At 41.0% G+C, this 20,365-nt stretch overlaps 3 protein-coding genes across 5 annotated transcripts; 2 read left to right on the forward strand and 1 right to left on the reverse strand.

Moving 5' to 3' along the window:
• Positions 1-245: 245 nt before the first annotated feature.
• Positions 246-4,301, forward strand: LOC119502572 (zona pellucida sperm-binding protein 3-like). Its single transcript, XM_037793638.1, has 10 exons — positions 246-728; positions 810-925; positions 1,479-1,582; positions 1,669-1,843; positions 2,961-3,075; positions 3,142-3,224; positions 3,301-3,470; positions 3,624-3,782; positions 3,908-4,018; positions 4,089-4,301. Exons 1-10 carry the CDS (start codon positions 357-359, stop codon positions 4,292-4,294), a joined length of 1,611 nt encoding a protein of 536 aa, XP_037649566.1. The 5' UTR covers positions 246-356; the 3' UTR covers positions 4,295-4,301.
• A 1,413-nt stretch (positions 4,302-5,714) lies between these two features.
• On the forward strand, positions 5,715-9,786 carry LOC119502573 (zona pellucida sperm-binding protein 3-like). Its single transcript, XM_037793639.1, has 8 exons — positions 5,715-6,274; positions 6,419-6,534; positions 7,719-7,810; positions 7,881-8,058; positions 8,126-8,243; positions 8,349-8,434; positions 9,446-9,537; positions 9,638-9,786. The coding sequence occupies exons 1-8, from the start codon at positions 5,888-5,890 to the stop codon at positions 9,694-9,696; spliced, it is 1,128 nt and encodes a 375-aa protein (XP_037649567.1). The 5' UTR covers positions 5,715-5,887; the 3' UTR covers positions 9,697-9,786.
• Positions 9,787-11,832: 2,046 nt separating this feature from the next.
• Positions 11,833-19,800, reverse strand: LOC119502546 (BUB3-interacting and GLEBS motif-containing protein ZNF207-like). 3 transcript variants are annotated; one of them, XM_037793601.1, is made up of 12 exons: positions 19,650-19,690; positions 19,234-19,360; positions 18,269-18,407; positions 18,006-18,188; positions 16,902-16,977; positions 16,726-16,796; positions 16,446-16,600; positions 16,160-16,264; positions 15,017-15,238; positions 14,718-14,856; positions 13,508-13,695; positions 11,833-13,240 (listed from the first exon to the last, which is right to left on the reverse strand). In XM_037793601.1, the coding sequence occupies exons 1-11, from the start codon at positions 19,688-19,690 to the stop codon at positions 13,532-13,534; spliced, it is 1,422 nt and encodes a 473-aa protein (XP_037649529.1). In that variant the 3' UTR covers positions 11,833-13,240; positions 13,508-13,531. The 3 variants fall into 3 exon arrangements, with proteins under 3 accessions (XP_037649529.1, XP_037649528.1, XP_037649530.1); XM_037793600.1 differs by having other exon boundaries at positions 11,833-13,695; positions 19,650-19,800; XM_037793602.1 differs by lacking the exon at positions 16,160-16,264 and having other exon boundaries at positions 11,833-13,695; positions 19,650-19,800.
• Positions 19,801-20,365: the final 565 nt, after the last annotated feature.

Genomic DNA, 20,365 nt, shown 5'->3' on the forward strand with positions numbered 1-20,365 from the left:
CTTTCATGTAAATTGTGTGGAAGCATCTTTTTCCTTATGTTTGAGCTGCATATCTGTATTGCATTACATTGTTTTACTTTGAATTAAAACTTCCACAGAAACAAGAAATGAAGCAAGTATGAGTGATTTTTTTAACATATACTGGTGACATCCCCCTTGATGTGATATAAATGAAACTTTTGTCTTGAGTCTAAGAGGGCGTGTAACCAATTCTAAGCTGATTAGTGGATGATTGGACTCAGGTGTGCGGTGCTACTCTGATGAGGCTGACAGAAGTTTGATGTGGTGTGCTGCCTTTAGTGGGTCAGACAGGAAGGGTGTTTGCTTTCTGAACCAGTTTGGTGTTTTTCATTGACATGGAGTTCTTGTGTTTTTGGGTTAACCTCCTTGTTGGACTCTGTGTTGGGTCATCTTTTGCTTTTCCACCCAAAGATTATACACAGCATGCTTCATTTCAAAGGCCTCAGTTCACAGGGAGCTTTCAACACCCTGAGCAACAGAAGGCTCCAGCTGAGGAACGAGAGCAGGTGAATACTGTTGGAGTCACCTGCCATCCAGACTCGGTGGAGATTGTTATCAAAGCTGACATGTTTGGAGTTGGAGCTCCTGTTAATGTTGATGAGTTACGCCTCGGCGTGGAGCACAGTGATTACTGTGGAGCTACAGCATCTGCAGGAGATGAGTACAGAATCATTGTGGGACTCGTGGACTGCGGCACCAAACACTGGGTAACCGTATATTTACTGCAATTCATACACTTATTATTATACATTATAACTTCTAGTTCTAAGCATATCTACTCCCTACAGATGACCGAAGACTCTCTGGTCTACACAAACCTCCTCATCTACTCTCCTGAGGCCTCTCCAGACGGGGTGGTTCGAATGGATGAAGCTGTAATTCCAATCGAGTGTCACTATGAAAGGTCTGTATTTTAAAGCTCATCTTTTAACCCTCTGAGATGCACAATAGACCCCTTTTTTCTTGTAATTAACAATTTAAAATAAATTGTTAAAGTGTATAAGGGTTTAAAACATTATGATATAAATATATAATGTTCATCTTCATGCTCTATTATGTCTCATAAATTGTTGAAGCAATTTTTGGGTTGATGCCATTTGTTACACAGATTTGGTGGTGAGACTCGTGGGTACCCATAGAACCCATTTTCATCCACATATCTTGAGGTCAGAGGTCAAGGGACCTCTTTGAAAATGGCCATGCCAGTTTTTCCTACTAAAATTTAGCATAACTTTGGAGCGTTATTTAGCCTCCTTCTCGATGGTAGCAGGACTTCGTAGGTATGGATGGCTTAGGTTTTCTAGTTTCATATGATATCTGTAGCATCACTCTAGCCCTACTGAACCTACTAGAGCCTCTGAAAGACAGTAAAGTCAGTCAGGATCGTGGGTCTCAGGGGGTTAAAGATCTCTGGACTAATTCTCACTTTTTAAAATGTTTTGTTTTCTGTTTCTTAGGAAGTACAGTTTGTCCAGTTCTTCCCTCTCGCCTACCTGGATCCCCTTCATGTCCACCCAAGCTGCAGTGGAAACTTTAGAGTTTGGCTTGAGAATTATGACGAGTGGGTTTCGTTCATTTCTCATGTTGTGTTTTTTTGTTTTGTTTATTTGCATTTTACTACCTTTTTATTTTTCTACTTTTGTGTAGATGACTGGCAACATGAAAGAAGCTCTAACATGTTTTACCTCGGTGAGCCCATCGGCATGGAAGCCTCGGTCAGAGTCGGACATCACATGGGGCTCCGAGTGTTTGTGAGCAGCTGTGTGGCTACACTTCAACCAGACATCTACTCCGTTCCCAGATATGTCTTTGTTGAAAATGGGTAAGCCCTTTAAACACTTGGAAGGCTGCAACTTGATGATAAAGTGGAAACAGTTGTACATCTTAGTTTGTTTACAGGTCTTAAGTATTGCTGCATTGTGTAAAGCTTTTAGTGGCGCTGTGTGAAGTCTGAAAAATTGCCTCAAGTATTACACTCCAGCTAACTGATTAGTTTAGTTTTTTACCTGTTTTCTAGTTCTTTCTAGACTTTTTTTTTCTCCCCAAATGCCATAATTTATATCGTAAAACAAGTCAGATTCACTCAATTTGAATGACTGCATTTTGGCATTGAACAGCAGATTAGCAGCTACTAGCATAACTCGCCTGAATTTCCAACCCATACCAAAGAAAATGGAAGCAAAGACGCTGCCATTTTGGACTGAAAACGCTTATTATATTTATAATATTTTATTGTTTAACACAGGTCATTCCGGTAGAATATGACAATAGATTAGAAGTAATTTTGTTTTACTTTTGTACGGCACTTTTTAGGCGGCCGTTTTATTTATTTATTTTTGTTTTCAGTCCAAAATGGCGGAATTGTAGCTTTGCCGCTGGGCGCTGATGTTGCAATGGAACGAACAATTGACTTTCACTTCTTGGCAGTATACATTCTTTACCCAAACTGTTGGTGGTCAAGTTGCATTGTGGGTAATGTAGTCTTGCTGTCCATTGAGTGACAATGTTATAGAAGTGCAACACTAAATTGGCATAGTTTTCTTAAAGTTAGGGGTTGGTAATCTTGAGAAACTAGCAAGAGTATGCTGGAATTAAAAAATGACCAAACCTAAAGAAATTGTAGATTTGTTGCCTAAACCTAAAGAAATGTTTTTGTTTGTGTTCAAAAAGTGATGTTTCATTCAGTTTTACAACAGGTTGGAACATGTTTAATTTCTTTACTTTCACAACGTAGTAGGTGCAGTAGGCCCCTAATGACCCACATCTATGGGGCTTATAGTAACTGATAACACCTATTTAATGGTCAAATTGGCTGGGCAGGCCATATAATTTCATTTTGCCCGAATTACATCCTGTAACAGCCACAGATTTTCAACAAATATAACCAGAAATGTTTTTAAAGAGGATTACCAACACAAGCTTTTTTTTTCTTTATATAGGTGCTTGGGTGACTCCCAGCTTCCAGGTTCTACGTCCCACTTCTCCAGGACACAAGATGACAAGCTACGCCTGGTCATTGACGCCTTTAGGTTTCATAATGAAGAGAGAGGAGAGGTGAGGCTCTACTTACGTCGTGATTACATACACAGTACTTTGTTTTACTTCTGTTTGTTTTTACAGCTCTACATCACATGTCACCTGCACGCTGTACCAGTAAATGATGCAGAGGCACCAGATAAGGCGTGCACTTTTGTAAATGGAAGGCAAGTGAGAGATCCAGTATGAAATGTGTCACAGTAAACTTGGAAATGTGTGCTGAATGTTTTCATTGCTTTTCAGATGGAGGTCAGCTGATGGCAATGACTACTTATGTGGGTATTGTCAAAGCCAAAATGAAGCTGACCAAACCCGCGGTAAGCCCAGCAGCCCTGATAAGGTTGGTCCTCGTGGGTTTGGGAAACCAGATGAACCTGAACCCTTGTGGAGAAGCGGACTGAAGACCAACACAGGTTGGGTTTCTTATAGAAACTTATTATATAATGGGGGTCTTAGCTGCAGATGTTTCCATGATGAGCAATTCAGTATTCAACATTAATGTCCGGCTTCACACGTGGTTTTGGATTTGCAACTCTAACGATGTATCATGCTTGTTTATCTGTTAGTGTGGGAACAGGAGGCGAGAGTGGGCCCGATGATGGTCTTGCCAGCCAGGCAGAAGAGTGGGCCTATACCTGAGGAGGAGCTTCCTCCCGTTCTCAATAAAATCAGCAGACCTTCACTGTACGGCAGCCGGTGGAGAAGTGGAGTTAAAGACAGAATTGGTAAGAGTTTAAATCATTAGAAGATTATCTCTGCTAATTTAGAGTCTTTTTTTAGGCTCCTATTTTGTCCATTAAACATTTTCTGCTCGGCAAAAAGATCTTAATGCTATTAATTGTATTTCTAGATCATAAGAAGGGGCCGCTTCCTGGTTCACCATCTACACTAGACCACATGGAGGGTCTGACTTTTTCTTCTAAGCAGAATAAAGATGTCAATAGTGGAACCGATCTAAAATGTGAAAAGACTTTTTTAAAATGGAACTTTGGGATGCAAATTATTTTAAAAACTTGTTTATCTAATTGCAGACGGAGATGCTGAGAAAGTTTCTGCACCTCTAGAAAAGGTTTCTCCTGAGCTCAGCTTGAAATCAAAGGCAGCGGTGGTGCTCGACAAAAACAGCACGGCGGCCCTCGACGACATCAGCCCGACTGCTCAGTTAACGGTGGATGTGACCAAACCGTCAAATGCAACACAATCTGACCTTCCAGATAAAAATGACCCAAAAAGATAATAAACTATTAAAACTATTTCTTTGCTTTCTTTTTATTTAAATGTTGTGCTGTTAATGCTCACCTTTTTTCCTGCAGCAGCTCACACCTGGAAAAAAATTAGTCAGTTCCAAAAAAATATTAAATTATTATTAAAACTGCAGTCGGCAACTTTGCGCAAACATGATAAAGTTATTTTAAACTCGCTGTATCCTGACATGAGGTGCTGTAAAATCATGCAAATGCCATTAGGAGGACACGGCACCATGTCAGGGATATAGTGACCATAAAAATAACTTATAAATGCTCAAAGTTACTGACTAGAGCTTTAAATCTTGGGAAAAACAATGATGTTTAAAGGACCTATGTGTAAGATTTAGTGGCATCTAGCGGTGAGATTCCAGATTTGTAATACCCCTCTGTTCACCCTTGTAAAGACAAGCTTGTAGAGAATTTACGGTGGCCTTCAGGTAACGTAAAAACGTGAAAGGTCCAAAAATGACATCTAATTACGCCTAATGTCTTTTCCTAACCACTTTTCCTTGACCTCGATAGAAAACGTCATGAGGGCAAGGAAAGATGTGAAGGAGAATTCAGAAGGACTTAAGAGAATCTTACACTACACTCACACTATAAGCTCCGTAATTATGATCGGACGGGTTTTAGTGAAGTGGTAAAACTACAATGTTCTGAAGATGGACTACAAAAGGTGCTGCTTTCCTCCCCTGTGCATTCTTAAATATCTCTTTCAGTGACAGACTGCTTCACCCGCGGTGTCTGAACGAGCGATACCACAGGTCCTCAACATATAATAAAGAATTATTTGACCTAATGTGGACAACCGATGAAAAATATCACTTCATTACCAAGGTTGCAATTAAAATAAAAAAGGAATAACCTACAGGCTACCACAAGCGTTTGTATGATAAATATTGAGTTATGGTGAAGTACTAGAGCCATTAAATTCTTCCTACTCCTTTTCGGGCATAATATTTATTTATATTCAAAATAAATAAATAGAAATAAAGTGAAACAGAATGGTCGTCACCGTCACTCATATTTATCAACATGACTTGTTGGAATATAATATGCAAGATAGCCATATCTTTTGTTTTTGTAACGGCAGAATAGTGTGTCGCAAGGAATTGTGGGACGGCATTCTCTCCTTTCCTTTGGTAACGGATGCTCCAGTGTGTCCTCTGCTAAAGGAGATAAGAAAGGAAGCATTGAAGCACCTTTGCTTAACATTTAGAGGATTCAAACAGCTCTTATCATGACTGCTACTCAGATACTTCCGGGTCATTTCACTTTTCTTTTCGACTGCAGCCCCTATGAGAAGTTTCTGGCCGCACCATTGGCTGGTTTGTGGGCCAATCACAGGCTTGTATCTCAGCGTGACTGCAGCTTTAATTCTCAGTTAATTGTTAATTGCTTCCAGCTGTCGTCTCCATGTGATGTGATTGGTCTGAACTGGGAAGTGTTGGACATTGAGTGTTTGAACCTTCTGCATCTTATTTAAAATACAGTATAACTTGATTTCTTTAAGTTCCCATTAGCCTGCTCATCTTTACTGACTGTATTGAGGCTTTGCTGTGTTGTTGTGAGAAAAGAGCACGATGCAGATCGCAGGTCGCTCAGCCTCTCTGGCACTGCTCCTATCATTTGCTTTTGGTGTTGCAGATGCCATTCGAGCTTTGAAAGATGGACCCATGATCGATGCTGAAGGAAGGGAATATAAATATGCCATTTTAAAAACTGATGCAGAAAACATCAGCGGACCACGATTCAACGACGGATCCCCGGTCCGTGTACGATGCACCGAAGCGTCCATGGTTATTGTGGTAAAGGCTGACCTGTATAACAACGGACGCATCTTGTCACCTGGGGAGCTTTTTTTAGGGGAAGTCGAGCACTCGCAGAGCAGTCGGTGCCGAGCTGTTGCTGCTGGTGACCATGAATACGTCATTGAAGCTGCACTGCAAGACTGTGGCTCCAAATTAACTGTAAGTTGTTGATGATTGACAGACAATGATGATGATGGATATATCTGTGGCTGTTTGAGTTAAAGTTTTGACTTGCTGTTTTTCAGAAGATTTTAATGTGATTTTTTTTTTTTTTTTTTTTTTTTTTTTTATATTCATCTCTAGATATCTGAGGACTCTGTGATCTACTCAAACAAGCTGATAATCTCACCAGCTGCCAGTTACCATGGCATTATAAGGGTGACCCGTGCTGTCGTCCCTGTTTCCTGTCACTATAAAAGGTGAGATTCGGCACAAGCCCAGTTTGGAGAAGCAGACAGGAGTTACCGCACGGAAGCAAAGCAACGTGGACGGGGCCGGCAGCAAAACGTATTTAGCACCTAAAAGAAAGGCCCACCTTAAAAAAATCAATAGCAGTTTAAGTGTACGCTATATTAAGAATATTTCCAGCGTCGCACCTTGCCTTCAGACAGCCCTTTCCGGAGGGGAACTGAAGTCGTTGCATCCATCTAAGCTCTCGCCAAAACCACCAGACTCCATTGAAAAAGATTTAAATTTTACCTCACAGAACTACTGAAACGAGAATCATGCCGGTTTTGGGCCCGATTCCCGAAAATCGTCAGGAAAGCCCCGTCATTTTGATGGTTCTAAAGATTATCTTTCCAGATGTACCTGTGCTGTGAGGTATGTTAAGAGTGTTTTTTACATCACCCGATTGGCTCAGAAGTCCATCGTGGCCGCATCGATCTCAAACAATAAATATTAAACATGTTCAATGTTGACGATGGGATATCTTGTTGTGTGCAGGGAACCCTGAGGACAGCCGATGACGCAGTCACGTGGGAAAGAACGATAGCCAACTGAGAACCAAGCTGACTGAAGAAGGAAGGACAACCACCGCCGCCATGGCAGCCATGGCAACCTAATGCTAAACGCCAAGCATAAAGTCATAGTGAGATGGAGCTCAGAAATCGAGGACCAACTTGTTGATTTGTGGCTACAACGCAAGTGTTTATTTAACGTGTCTCCATGACCTCATCCATCCATACTTTGTGAATTTTCAGTACAAAGTAGAGCAAAAACTTGCTAATTCTTCCTGCCCGTTGTCCACCATGTTTGTTTTCACTGAAAGTAAAATTAATGTTTTTTTCGATGGAGTCTGGTTGCCTTTGCAAAAGCATAGATTACAGTTCCCCGACTGTAGGCCTATAACTGTCTCACGCCAAGATAAACCGGAAAAAATATTGTATTTTTTAGGTGGCCGTTTCTTTTAGGTGACTAAAATACGTTTTGCTGCCGGCCCCGTCCACAGCAGTACATTGCTTTGCTTCTGTGCAGTAACTCCTGTCTGTTTCTCCAAACTGCCGACCGTCATCTACTGTAGGTAATACACTGACTCTGGATAAGTACCTCATAAAACCCCACTTCAAAACTCCCAAACTATCCCTTTGATTTCCTGGGACAGGACACACCTTGTGAGCAGTAATAACGCTCAGTGGTCGCCTCCGGCCCTCTCTACTCCTGCAACAGCTGCTTTCTCTCTAAAGCTGATAACGGGTATGTGTGGACTCTTTAACTTGTTTTTCTTGATAAGTGTGCATGCAGTGATGTCCGTGTCTACGTGTAGATGACTGGACGAGAGAGATGTTGTCCAGAGTCTTCTACACTGGAGACCTCCTGCACCTCGAGGCATCGTACTCTGGTCCTGATTCAGGACAAAGACGACTCTTCGTCGACAGCTGTGTCGCCACTCTGTCACCCGACGCAGCATCAGTCCCTAGATACTACTTCATTGAAAACCACGGGTAAGAGTAGCTCAGTGTATAGTCTGAAACCACAAGTTGGCTTTTGACTGAAAATTACTTTTCCCAGGTGCCTCGCTGACGCAAAAGAGGAAGGATCAAACGCACTGTTCAAACCCAGAACGAGGGCTTCTTCTCTTCGACTGCAGCTCGATGCTTTCCTGTTTCACCAGGACTCAAGGAACTCAGTGAGACACTTTTATAAACTGCATGATTTAAAACATTTTTAAAAATGCTCCGGGGTTGTATCATGACATTTCTGTGGTCTCCTCCTTTTTTCTTTTTTTTTTTAGATATTTATCACTTGCCAGCTGAAAGCAACCTCTGAACTGTGGATGAGCAGCTCCGTCAACAAAGCCTGCAATTATGTACATTCAAGGTGATTTTTATTTTAAAGAAGAACTCGAAAATCGAGAGAGTCTTTTAAAGGTTTAATAAACACTTGCAAGTGGGCAAACAACCATCAACATAAATGTTCAGGGCTGAGAGCCCCGAGTCTCTCCGTTTCGTGACATTTATACCCTTGCGTACATGCTCACAGTCGTATATCTCACATTGTTTGTCTGACTGACACTTCTGTCCTTTTTAGGGTTACTTGTCCTCAAATAGGCGCTACAAGTTTGTTGACTACGTATGCAACACCGAAACAGAAATAGGCTTTAAGGGCAATGAGTGTCACCTGTCATGACCTTAGGAATGTGCAGCATGTTTGTATTTTTCCAGCACAGTATTGTAGCTCCTTAATTTATTATAAAAAACTTTTCTACAGGTTTGGAAAGTTTTTTAAGTGGTTTAGGTTTAGAAACATTTATTTATAATTCAGTTTAACCCAGACTGAACTACTCAGGCGTCAGTATCCTAAAGTCTAAAACATCTGTCGTCCTGTGATGTGTTTTTCATTGTTTGTACTCAGACATTTAGGATTTAAAGTATGTGAAGTTAATAGGCTTATTTTGAGCTTTAGAGTGTTTTTGAGGCTGTTAACATTACCCATGGGGCATATGTATAAAAAAAGGGCAACAATTTCTCAATGGATTTTGATGTAAATGCCCTCAAATTAATTAATTCTCTAATTCCCTCTAACCTTAATCATTGTTTAATTTAAAATCTTAACACACTACAGTGTACATCTTAGTCTGCACTGCAAATTTAGACACATTTAACACAACAAGTTGAGACTTTTTATACCCGAATAAGTCATCATTTCTCTTAACAATAATTAAAACTATGAAAGCAAACATGGAGAAACTGCAGAGAAACTGTGAACTACGAGTCTGGGAATGAAATGTTATGCCAAACCGCGACTACATTATGTCTACTGCAAGTATATTAAAGCTGAAACTCAAATTATAAAGATTTTATGAATAATTCTGTATAACTTTCTCATCAGATGGATGAATGTGGATGGGAGCGATGTGTGTCGATGTTGTGACAGCACCTGTGACAAAAGTTCTCCCAATCTGAGACGTCGGCTCACTAAAGGTATGCTTTCTATATAGTTTCATAACTAGTGTAAACCTGTGGTATTTCTGTTCTAAAGTCCCAGCTAAATGCTTCTCCTATGACCATTTTGATTTTTCAGATATCACGTCGTGTGGAACTGTGACGCTTGGCCCTTTGATGGTTTTCCCCAGCAAGTAGGAAAAGAACACAAATCCAGACAAACTGTCAATACTTCAATAATATTTTTTATTTTCTTGGCGTGGTGACATTAAAAATCAACCATCCTAAGTTCTGTGTGTCCTTTCGATAATTTAAATAATTTTATTACTTGAGTTCTATTAATATAATTGGCAGTACAGTCCTTAAGGAACAGCGACACTACATTAAAATGCTCAGTTAAACTGTATATAGGTATCGTTATTATAATATGTACATTAACAGTAACACCAGTAATTGTGATAACATTAAAGGGATAGTTTGGGAGTTTTGAAGTGGGGTTGTATGAGGTACCTATCAATAGTGTGTTACCTACAGCTGATGACGGTCGGCAGATATGTGCAGGATTTATTTACAGGAAAGCAGTGCAGCTATTCTGCAAAACGCATCTTGAATTACAAACGATCATTGCACTATCCCTCTATATAATCATACCATTGTTTCTATTGACAGCCTCATAACACAATATTCTAATATCAAAGATTAGTGTTTCCAAATACAGGCATTACAAAGAGTTTATGAACTGGTTTATTCAAAGAAAAAAACATATACATTCAAGACATTGGTGGAGAAATCACAAATAAAATCCAGTAGAGTGCTTTGAGGGACAAAAACTAAAACATATCCTAAAACAAAAAGCTTTTCACTTAACTTAAAACCAGAAAAAAAATCTCTTCCAAAAGCTTCTGAACTGGACCAGTATCATCAGATTCTCAGACAAGGAATGAAATAACTACAAAACAGAAGAAAATGCATAACTCTTCCTCAGCTAAAAGCTTTATACATAGTTTATACATGACCCTTTTATCTTGATTCAATGTTTACTTACACAGCAGAGAGTTTAAACAAATATTAACTGGACAAAATACTGTATTGACATTTTTTGCAGAACTTCAAATCTACAATACAAAAGCAAAATACAAACGATGATACCGCCTTTGAGCAGGCAGATAGCCAATCATAGGTCAGGCCTGTTCCACTCCCTAAACCAAGGCCTATTGAAAGGAGGCTGGGTCACACGTCAACGTGTCATATCTTTGGGGGTACAACACATGCGCAGTAAAAACCTGGTCTGCACTCAGCGAAATTGAGCCAACCTACGAACGCAGCTCCAGTTACACTCTCGCATGTGTTATACCCGTGTGCACCCCGTGTCCCAGCCTCCTTCAATAGGCCTTGCCCTGGACGAGCTCCTGTTAGCATATAGCATTAACATACAACAGAAGTGATACTTACCAGTGAAGACTCTTGCCTGTATATCACTCATGTAAAGCATTAAATCATTAGTTTAAATGGAGGTTATTCCCCATCAGAAACTATGTTGAGATGCTGATCACATTAAGCAGAACTAGTGGAAAGAAATGTGTTGCACACTTAAGTATTAACTTATTGGGAGTTACTCCTCGAGATCATCCTGAACAACTGGCTGCCATTAAAGGGACTGTTTGTAAGAATCAGAAATGTCTTGTTAACAGCTTCACCTGTGGCCGTTAAGTCAACGAAAGTCAGCGTCCTGTTGCTTGTTCTCGCTCTACATAGACATGAACGAGCATCGCTCAACACAGTGAGGCGACACACGTCAGCTAAAACCACAATATCACTCTATATTTCAGCTGCTTGGCAGTAATGTTAGCTGACCAGACGAAGGTCTCTCCATGAATCAATGCTGATCCTAGTGTTGGCTTTTCCTGCCTCAGCCTCCCGACCGCGGCCGGAGGGAACAGGGGAGACACCGGAGTTTTGGTCGGAGACGATAACGTTTCTCTCTGCGGAGCCCCGTCACTTCACAAGACACGGGAAACCTCTGTTGGTCTGGAGGAGCTGCAGCAGTTATTTCTGCACAAACGTCCACTGTACATTCACTAGATATTCTCAGAGCTAAACTAACTCTTCTGCAGTGAGGAGTGTGCGCGCATGCACATGAGAGTGGAGCGAAAGAGTGAGAATGAACGCGGTGTGTGAGTGAAGGCAAGCAGGCAGAGGAGCAGAGTACAGCAGCGACTCCGGTCCTGGAGACCAAAGCTACGGTCTCCCCCGCGTCCTCCGACCGCGGCCAACACTGTTTTGCAAGACGGGCTTCACTAGATAGAACTTTGAGGTTTTGGTTCTTCCGTGTAGTTTGTGTTGGAGTCTGAACAACGTAACCACACGCGAGCGCGCATGGGACACCGACCCAGATTGATTTATATGTGTAAGAAGTTACAAACAGTTCCTTTTAAACGTAAAAATGCTTGTGGGCTCGCTCTGTTTTTTTTTAAAAAGGTGACAGACATTAAGATCTCATTATGTGTGCACACAAAACACAGGTCGACGGAAATTAAAATTACAGCAGTGGTACTTACAGCTTTAACTAACCTGTTACTGGTTGGGATTCTCCTTCATGTAAGTAGTTAAATTCAAATGATCAAGTGAGGACAGCTGATGAAACAAACAGGATTAAGTGGTGAAGCCATTTTTACAAGCACATGAAAAGTCATTAGTTCATCACAAACCTCCCAAAACAAACATTTTCAGGCTGTTAATGGTGTCTGTAAGAAATGATTTGACTTCTGAACAAGCCATAAATACGTCAGATAGTAAACTGCAGGACTAGTTGATATCAAAAGCTTCTATACGGTTTCATTTAAAAGCTCCATACTTTCAGTATAAAGTTATTAAATGAAAACCGGGCTTCCTGAAGCTCTCACAGGTTCAATGACACAGAAGAGCTTAACAACATAATCATGACATGCCTGAAGATAAATGGTCCCTAAACGCAACAACACAAACAAGGGCCTTCACCAAACTTGCTGCAAGTTTGGGGACATTGAGATCCAACAGCGTGGAAGCTGTGAGGGCCCCCGGTAATGAATGAGAAGACAGAAAATGGTTGAGACTTGCCTCCGGCTGAAACAGGGCTACACTGAGACAGGGCCTCAGCCAGTCACCCCATGGCATCGCTACAGGGAGAAGAGAAATCTGGGTTTTAGCACTACAGCCAGCAGCGACCCGTTATGCAGCTGTACAAGGCAACTCGCCGTGTACAGCGCATCACTAATAATAAAATCAATATACTGCTCATAGCCAGAAGAAAACATGATTTCAGCTCAACAAAAAAAGCACACATTTCTGTTGATATCTTTAAGACAACAAATTCACAACATGTTTTATAAGTGGAGTACAAACCTGCCGTCTCTTTTCCCACTAACATGCCGCAAAGAAGAGTCTTAAATGTTTGCCACATTTTATTACAATACAGTTTTACATCAATACATATACCACTTTATTTAGCACTTTTAAGGTTCTCATTAAAACTATGAACATAAAACAGAACGAATGTGTAAAACAGTTATTTGAAGCCCTCACCAAACAAAGTTGGGGACACAAAGTCCAACAGCACAGCGTGCTGTGAAGGCCTCACTGTTTAGCTTTTAGAACAGAAAATGTATTTACAGAAAACTTGCCTTGATAAAGGGTTGGGTACTGCCCATGTAACTCCAGCGCCTTCACAACACTACGAACCATATTCTACTACACTTCTACACACCTGAATGAAACATGAGAAGGAAAAAAAGCCACAGAAACAGAGATGGTTTGAAACAACAGTTCATAGTCTTGGTTAGGTACAGTGTAAATATTTCCCATGCGCTCTGTGATGCTTTTATAGCTCGTTTGTTTTGCTGTTTATTCAGTGTCTCTTCCTGATAGCTGAGTAGAGTAGAATAAACAGTACGTCGACTCGTGGTACTATAATACCAATACTGGTTTGTCTACTAGCAGCTGAGGACATTAGAAAAGGGTTGAGTGTCCAAACCTATAGAAGAGAGGATGGCAGGCTTCAGTAGCGGGCTCCAGGAGACATGACGGGGGGTCTCATACCCATAGGTGGCCGTGGAGGGGCTCCCTGGTACCCCAGGGGAACCACAGGAGGGGCCTGTCCGTACGGAGGCATCCCTCCTGGCATGTAGCCTGGCATCCCCTGAGGAGGACCACCATACTGGCCTGCCAAAACACAGGTTTGTTGGCTTTTTATTCAAAAATTAGCAGCATAAATCACATGGATTTCACCTCATAACGAGAGTCTACGGCCATGCAAGCGGCTCTGTGAGGCTGTTTATACCGCATTCATGTCATGTGGGATGGATGGCAGAGATAGGAAAGATTCCCATGCGAGTGTTCAACATCGTAATCATTACATTTAGGTTTAATTACCGACCCGAACGACACACTCTGGCTGATGTAAGACGTCCACGTTTGTTTGTTTGTCATAATCACAACTTTGATGTTAACATGGACATTATTTACAAGTTTAAAACTCATAATTACGATATGACATGAATGCAGCATTCATCACAGCGGTGCTTCAAACTAAATGTTAACAGCCGGATGCCGACATGCTCACAATGGCAAAGCTAGCATGCTGATGCTAAGCAGGTATAATGTTTACCATGTTCACCATCTTACTTTAGCATGCTAATTAGGGATGCACCGATACCGGATCGGATATCAGTGACAATAGAGCCGATCTATTAAATTCTATGTTTGTATACTATATACATTGTATGCTAGAATTTTAATTCCTGTTAAGTTTTAACCAATTTGTTGCTGCTTTAAAAAGGTTTTCACTTGAATTGAAATTTCCGGTAATTTTGAAGACAGATTTTTTACTTATTTTCTGGTGTACAATTTATTATTCTAATAATAAGTAACAATTCACTAAATGTATATCTATGTATTTATTTGTTATATTCTTTTACTTTTACAAAGTTTAGAAAGTAATGTTTAATTACATCCTGATGTTGCCTTAAAATGATCCCAGTCACTTCCACACAGTGAGGCAGACAGATTATTAATTAAACACTGGTATCGGATCGGTACTCGGTATCGGTCGATACCCAAAGCCCAGGTATCGCTATCGGTATCTGGACTGAAAAAGTCAGATCGGTGCATCCCCACTAAGAATAAACAGCTCTGGTTAACAGACCACTAAAATGTTAAGTTCTTCTGAAGCGGACGGTGGATACCAGGTATGGGATGCCTCATGCCGGGCTGCTGAGGAGCCATCATGCCACCCACGGGACCCACTGACGGGGCAGCAGCAGCGGTTGGGCCTTGGCAGGGAATACCGCGCTGGTACCTCGGCAACTGAGCCCGCAACTCTTCCTACGAGACACAGAGAGCAAACGAGACAAAGAATAATTTGAAATTCTGTAGCTCAACCAGGAGAAATAAACAAGAACAAACATTTATTGAGTTTAGCTTGATTAATGTCTTTTCCTTAAAATGCTTCTTACTGTAAAACTATTGCAGCTGGACTACTTACCAGTGAGATATCCTCATCAGGGTGGATCAACTTACTGGTTGCACTGGAGGTGGTGAGGGTGGCAGGCTTACTGGTTACAGTGGAGGGAGGTTTGGAGACCGTACTGCTGCCAGCGTTGGGGCTGGCCACAGCGCCGGTGGCCTGAGTGTAGGCTGGGAATGTGGGCTTTGAGGGGTCAGAGGACGTGGAGGGGGGAGGGTGGGGGGACCCTGACTGCTGACTCTGAGGGGGGAGAGAAGAAAACACATTAGAGAGACTCTGCTGAGAGGCAGTCTCATTTCACACTTTTAGTCATACCTTGAGGTTACTCCCATTACTGAGTTTATATGTAGTCATTTAAATCTTGGCATTAATATTATTGTTTGTACGCAGACTTCAGATGGATTGGACTGAGGCCTGTACTATGAAGCGAGTTCAACATATCCAGGGTATCTTCTCCTTATCTGGCTTCACTAACCCTAACAAACGAGATCCCGCTAAACGGTCCTACGACGGTGGTTATCAACTCGGTAAATCAACCCAGGGTTTCTCAATCTGGTCTCTTAATTGATCTCTTATCTGGAACATAACCTGCACCGGAGCAGGTTAGGTGTTCAGCACAAGTTACCATGGCGATCTACCCCGGTAAAAAGGGAAATACCGTCGTAGGACTGAAAAACCCTGAAGGGTTAACCTTGCTAACTCCAAATCCTGCTTTGTAGTAAGACTGTATATAGGTCTCAGAGGGTTAAAGCCAAGTCTATAAACATGGTCTTAGTTATCTCTATAACATGTTAACACCACTGATGCTTCACACATGGGAGAGTAACCCTATAAAATATGACTAAAATTAAACCTATTTCATCAAGCCTGCAAGAAAACAAATCCAGAAGAGCGTGCTGTGCTACTAATCTGCATAAATCTCCATTTTCTGATTTTGTTGAGGTCAGTAAGCAAATGTTTCAGTTGTATTCTATAAATGCAGATTTATGGCAAAAGAAAAAGCAAACAAAGGCATGTTGCTAGACATAACATTTTTAAAAGAGTATCTCCCCTCCCCCTCCCCTCCCAAGTACACCACAGCAGGCAAACTATACACAACTGTGTGCATGCCAATCGTAAAGCTGCAGGTTGTCAGAGTAGAGCAGGCAGACAGCTGCGTACTTGTGACGTGATAGGTAACAGAGCTTTAGGGGAGGTGGACTGAGAGTCTGCACTTGATGAGCCTGAACTTGTACTTGTACTTGTACTTGCAACGCGACTGCCCATCTGCAGCACAGGAAAAGAATAACAAACGTAAATAAAAAATAATTATTCAGTTAAAGGAATTGCTGGGTAAAGTCTCCTTTATCTCAGCCTGTGTGAGCACAGAGACTCAAACATCCCGTATTCAACAGTTGGAAGTGCTGAGGGAGATGAAAAGTGGTAAATGGTGTCATAAAGATGTTACCTGTCCAGCGATGGGGAAGAGAGGCTTTGTGACATCAGGCTGGGCTGACGGGGCAGTGGCAGCAGGAACAGCAGGTCTAGTCAGCACGTTTACAGCAGAGGGAACCTGAGCCATGTGTGGGATGCCTGGACGGTGACCCATAGGAGGAGGCATGCCTGACACCAGCAGAACAAACTCATTACATAAGGGAAAACCTCACCACCGCAGTGTAACAACATATTAATAATTCACATCAAGGCAATGATGTGGAAGTAAGTGCTTACACTGGCAGGGCATTTACCTGGTGGTACACCTGGCATCATCGGTGGCATCCCTGGACCTGGAGGCATCATCCCACCCATCGGTATCATCCTAAAACACACAAGGAAAGACATCCATGTTTATAAAACCAAGATACAATGAGGATGGGATTAATAAGAAATTACAGTCTTTATTAATAATCCTAAAATACATTACCCTGGAGGCATTCCTGGCATTACGGGGGGCATTCCTGGCATCATTGGTGGCACACCTGGCATCATTGGGGGAATTCCTAAAAATAAAGAGATTAACTGAAACTCAAGTGTGTTACCACATCACAAAACACACAACATCACTGTCTTTAAAAGGCTGTAGCAGACTCAGTCTTAAAGTCTTAGAGTGAAGATACTAAATACTAAAGAATCCATTGGTACCAACCATGTCATGTTAGCTGTCGGGGAGAATGCTAAACAAACACTTCAAAGTTACGCTAAATTTTGGAGAGGAACTGGCATGGCCGTTTTTAAAAGGCGTCCCTTGACCTTTGACCTCAAGATATGTGAATGCAAATGGGTTCTATGGGTACCCACGAGTCTCCCCTTTACAGACATGCCCACTTTATGATAATCACATGCAGTTTTCTTTATGCAGTATAAATGTGTTATTTTCTCCTATTCTAAAATGGTGTGTTTGAATATTTCTGCATACTGGGGTCCCTAAACAGTCTTGAATTACATAAATTGGGTCTCACTGTAAAGCTGAAACTCTTGTGGATCCAATGACCCCAACTGTATTCATGTGTGATGATGTTAGTCCCCATAGGAGACATTTCATTGTAGTGAGACAATTGTTTTTTGACTTGACCTCCCTGTATAAAATGACCTGTGGTGACCTCTAGGATAATCACAGCCTCATGAAACTTTACAGCCACAAACTAGAGACCTAGAGCATTCAGAGGATGGATGGCTTTCCTAGCTAGATTGACAATAAGGGGTCTGAGCAGTTTACACAACTTAAGTGCTCACCATCCAATCGCTGAAAAATGCAATTCTTGCAGAAATCTGCAAATGTCAAAAGTTTTTGATACCAGCATGGCTTTTTCTATGGTGTTCCTCAAGGTCTTGGTGTCTTAATGTGCTATTTTGGAGGGATTTTTGATCATTTTATCAATTCTCGAGCTGTAAAAAAGGTTAAATTTAGATCCAAATCTGTGTAACAAATGGTGGATAATGGAGCATGGGACTGGGCATCATATACTTCTATCATAATGTAGGATCAGCTCATTAGTTGGCTTATTGCAGTAAAGTCAGTGTTTCCTACCTGAGTAGCTGCCCGGTGGTATCCCTGGAGCACCAGAGCCAGGAGGCATGCCGGGCTGGGTCATAGGGGGTATGTAGGCTGCCTGTGGCTGGCCTGCAGCAGGCTGCTGGAAGGAGGGACCGGGCTCGTCATCCTCATCGAACTCATCGGAGTCATCCTGGTTCTGCTTTTTCTTTTGCGTATCTGAAAATAGGGAAGAGCGTAAGAAGTCTCTCGAACAGTCCATAAGAAGACAGCACATTAATATATTTTGATGTCAATACCTTGGTTCTTTTGTTCTAGCACTCTTCTTCTCTCCTCCATGTCTTTTTCAGGAATACCCTCCATGCCATATATTTCAAGCTCAATATCTGTTCTTCCAGGTATTGCATTAGGAACTCCATCAATTGTCTCTTTATGTACCTATGACAGAAGTGATACAGTGAGGTCATTCTAGTATATTAATCTTTATTTATATAGCACCTTTCAAAACACAGTTACAAAGTTCTTTAGAATAAAAACAGAAGACATGTTCAACACAAGGATAACGAAATGTACTAAAAGCCAAACATATAAAAACCCAAAAGGGTAAATAACTAAAATGTCATAAAACATAAATAAAATCACAGAAAAGCAATTGAAAAAAGTGAGTTTTTAAAAGTGATTTAAAAGACTCAACAGAGTCTCCTCAGAGATCTCCTCGGGCAGGTCATTCCATAGTCTATGTGTCCTGACTGCAAAGGCTCTATCACCTTTATGTATGAATCTGGACCTTGGAACCGCAAGGAATGACACATCTGAGGATCTCAGGGTGCGGAAAGGGACATAGGGCAATAATAGATCTGATAAATAACTTGGGGCGAGGCCTCTCAGTGCTTTGGATGAGCTGGAGGCGGGAGAAGCTGATGCCAGAGGAGCAAGGAATTACAATAATCTAATCTACTAGTTATGAAAGCGTGGATAACAGTTTGCAGGTTTTTGGGAGAAAGAAATGATCTAATCCTTGAAATGTTTCTGAGATGATGAAAGTAGGATTGAAACAATGATTTAACATGTTTGACTAAGATGAGGTTTTGATCAAGAGTTATTGAATGGGACAGAGAACCAAGACTGTTTGATATTTGGGAGTTTGCACTATCTTGACCTATGATCAGTATCTCTGTCTTATATCAGCATTTAACTGCAGTGATAAACAAAGGATTTTGTTTGGTTTTATAAAAGGTGGTTTGCATTATTATTATGTCCTCACCTGCATGCAGTGGATTGCAAGCCCAGGACCAGTGTACAGCTTCTTATGACAGATGTGGCACTTGAAATGTTTGGCCTTCTGATGCTGAATGAGAATCTTTTCATCATCAAAGTCTCTGTTACAGTACCTGAGGTTACCATGAAGGAAAACTCTGGAGAAAAAACTCTGGATCACTGTGATGCTATTTTACAGCTGGACAACACATCACAGGATATCAGACACCCACATCATCTGGTTTAATATAACAAGTTAAAACATATGCATGCTAACTATAGTGAGCCTGCTAACATTACAGTTGTTATTATTATTATAAGGAGCTAACAGTTAGCTCAGTAAACAGAGGATATCTGTCTAACACAGTCACACAGAGCAACATAACATTATAAAACAACATGCACAATGTAGAGAAAGGATACCAGCACCAAGGCTTCATCTGCTTCTTCTTCTTTCTTCCCATAATTTCTGTAAAGTAAATGCACTGCCTGCTAATCCAGTGAAGTAAAACAGCTGATGCTAATAATAATAACACAGCTAGCAGGAGAAACAGCTGATGCTAGTGATGTGTAGGTCACGAACAAGTCGGTTCTTTGAGCCGGCTCTTTTAAGTGAACGATGGGAGCCGGCTCCTGTCCAAGAGTCGTTTTTTTTTGTTTGTTTTTAATTTAATTAATTCAAGGCAGAATGATAGGACGATCTTTTCTCCGAGGCCACGGGCACTTCATGCACTGACTGTGACTGAATGTTGTGTTAATGACGTCTGTGCGACCAATCAAGGTGATGCAATATATCCAATATCATAAATTATTTGTAAAATATGTGAAAAATGTCTGAAAATTATGTGATAAACGTTAGAAAAATATCCAAAAATCATCTGTAAAATTTGTGAAGAAAATAGTGAAAAATGTCAGAAAAATATTAGAAAAATGTCCAAAAATTAATTGTAAAATATGTGAAGAAACTAGTTAAAAATGTCAGAAAAATATTAGAAAAATGTCCAAAAAGTATTTGTAAAATATGTGAAATAGCAAAATAGCAGACAAGATGATTGACAGTCGGAAACGAAGCAGCATGTAAAATTACGGTATTCTGGAAATTATAAGGTTTAGTATAATTATATTGAATAATTTAAGTG

This window comes from Sebastes umbrosus, chromosome 14, assembly GCF_015220745.1.
Source record: "Sebastes umbrosus isolate fSebUmb1 chromosome 14, fSebUmb1.pri, whole genome shotgun sequence".
NCBI classification, from domain to species: domain Eukaryota; kingdom Metazoa; phylum Chordata; class Actinopteri; order Perciformes; family Sebastidae; genus Sebastes; species Sebastes umbrosus.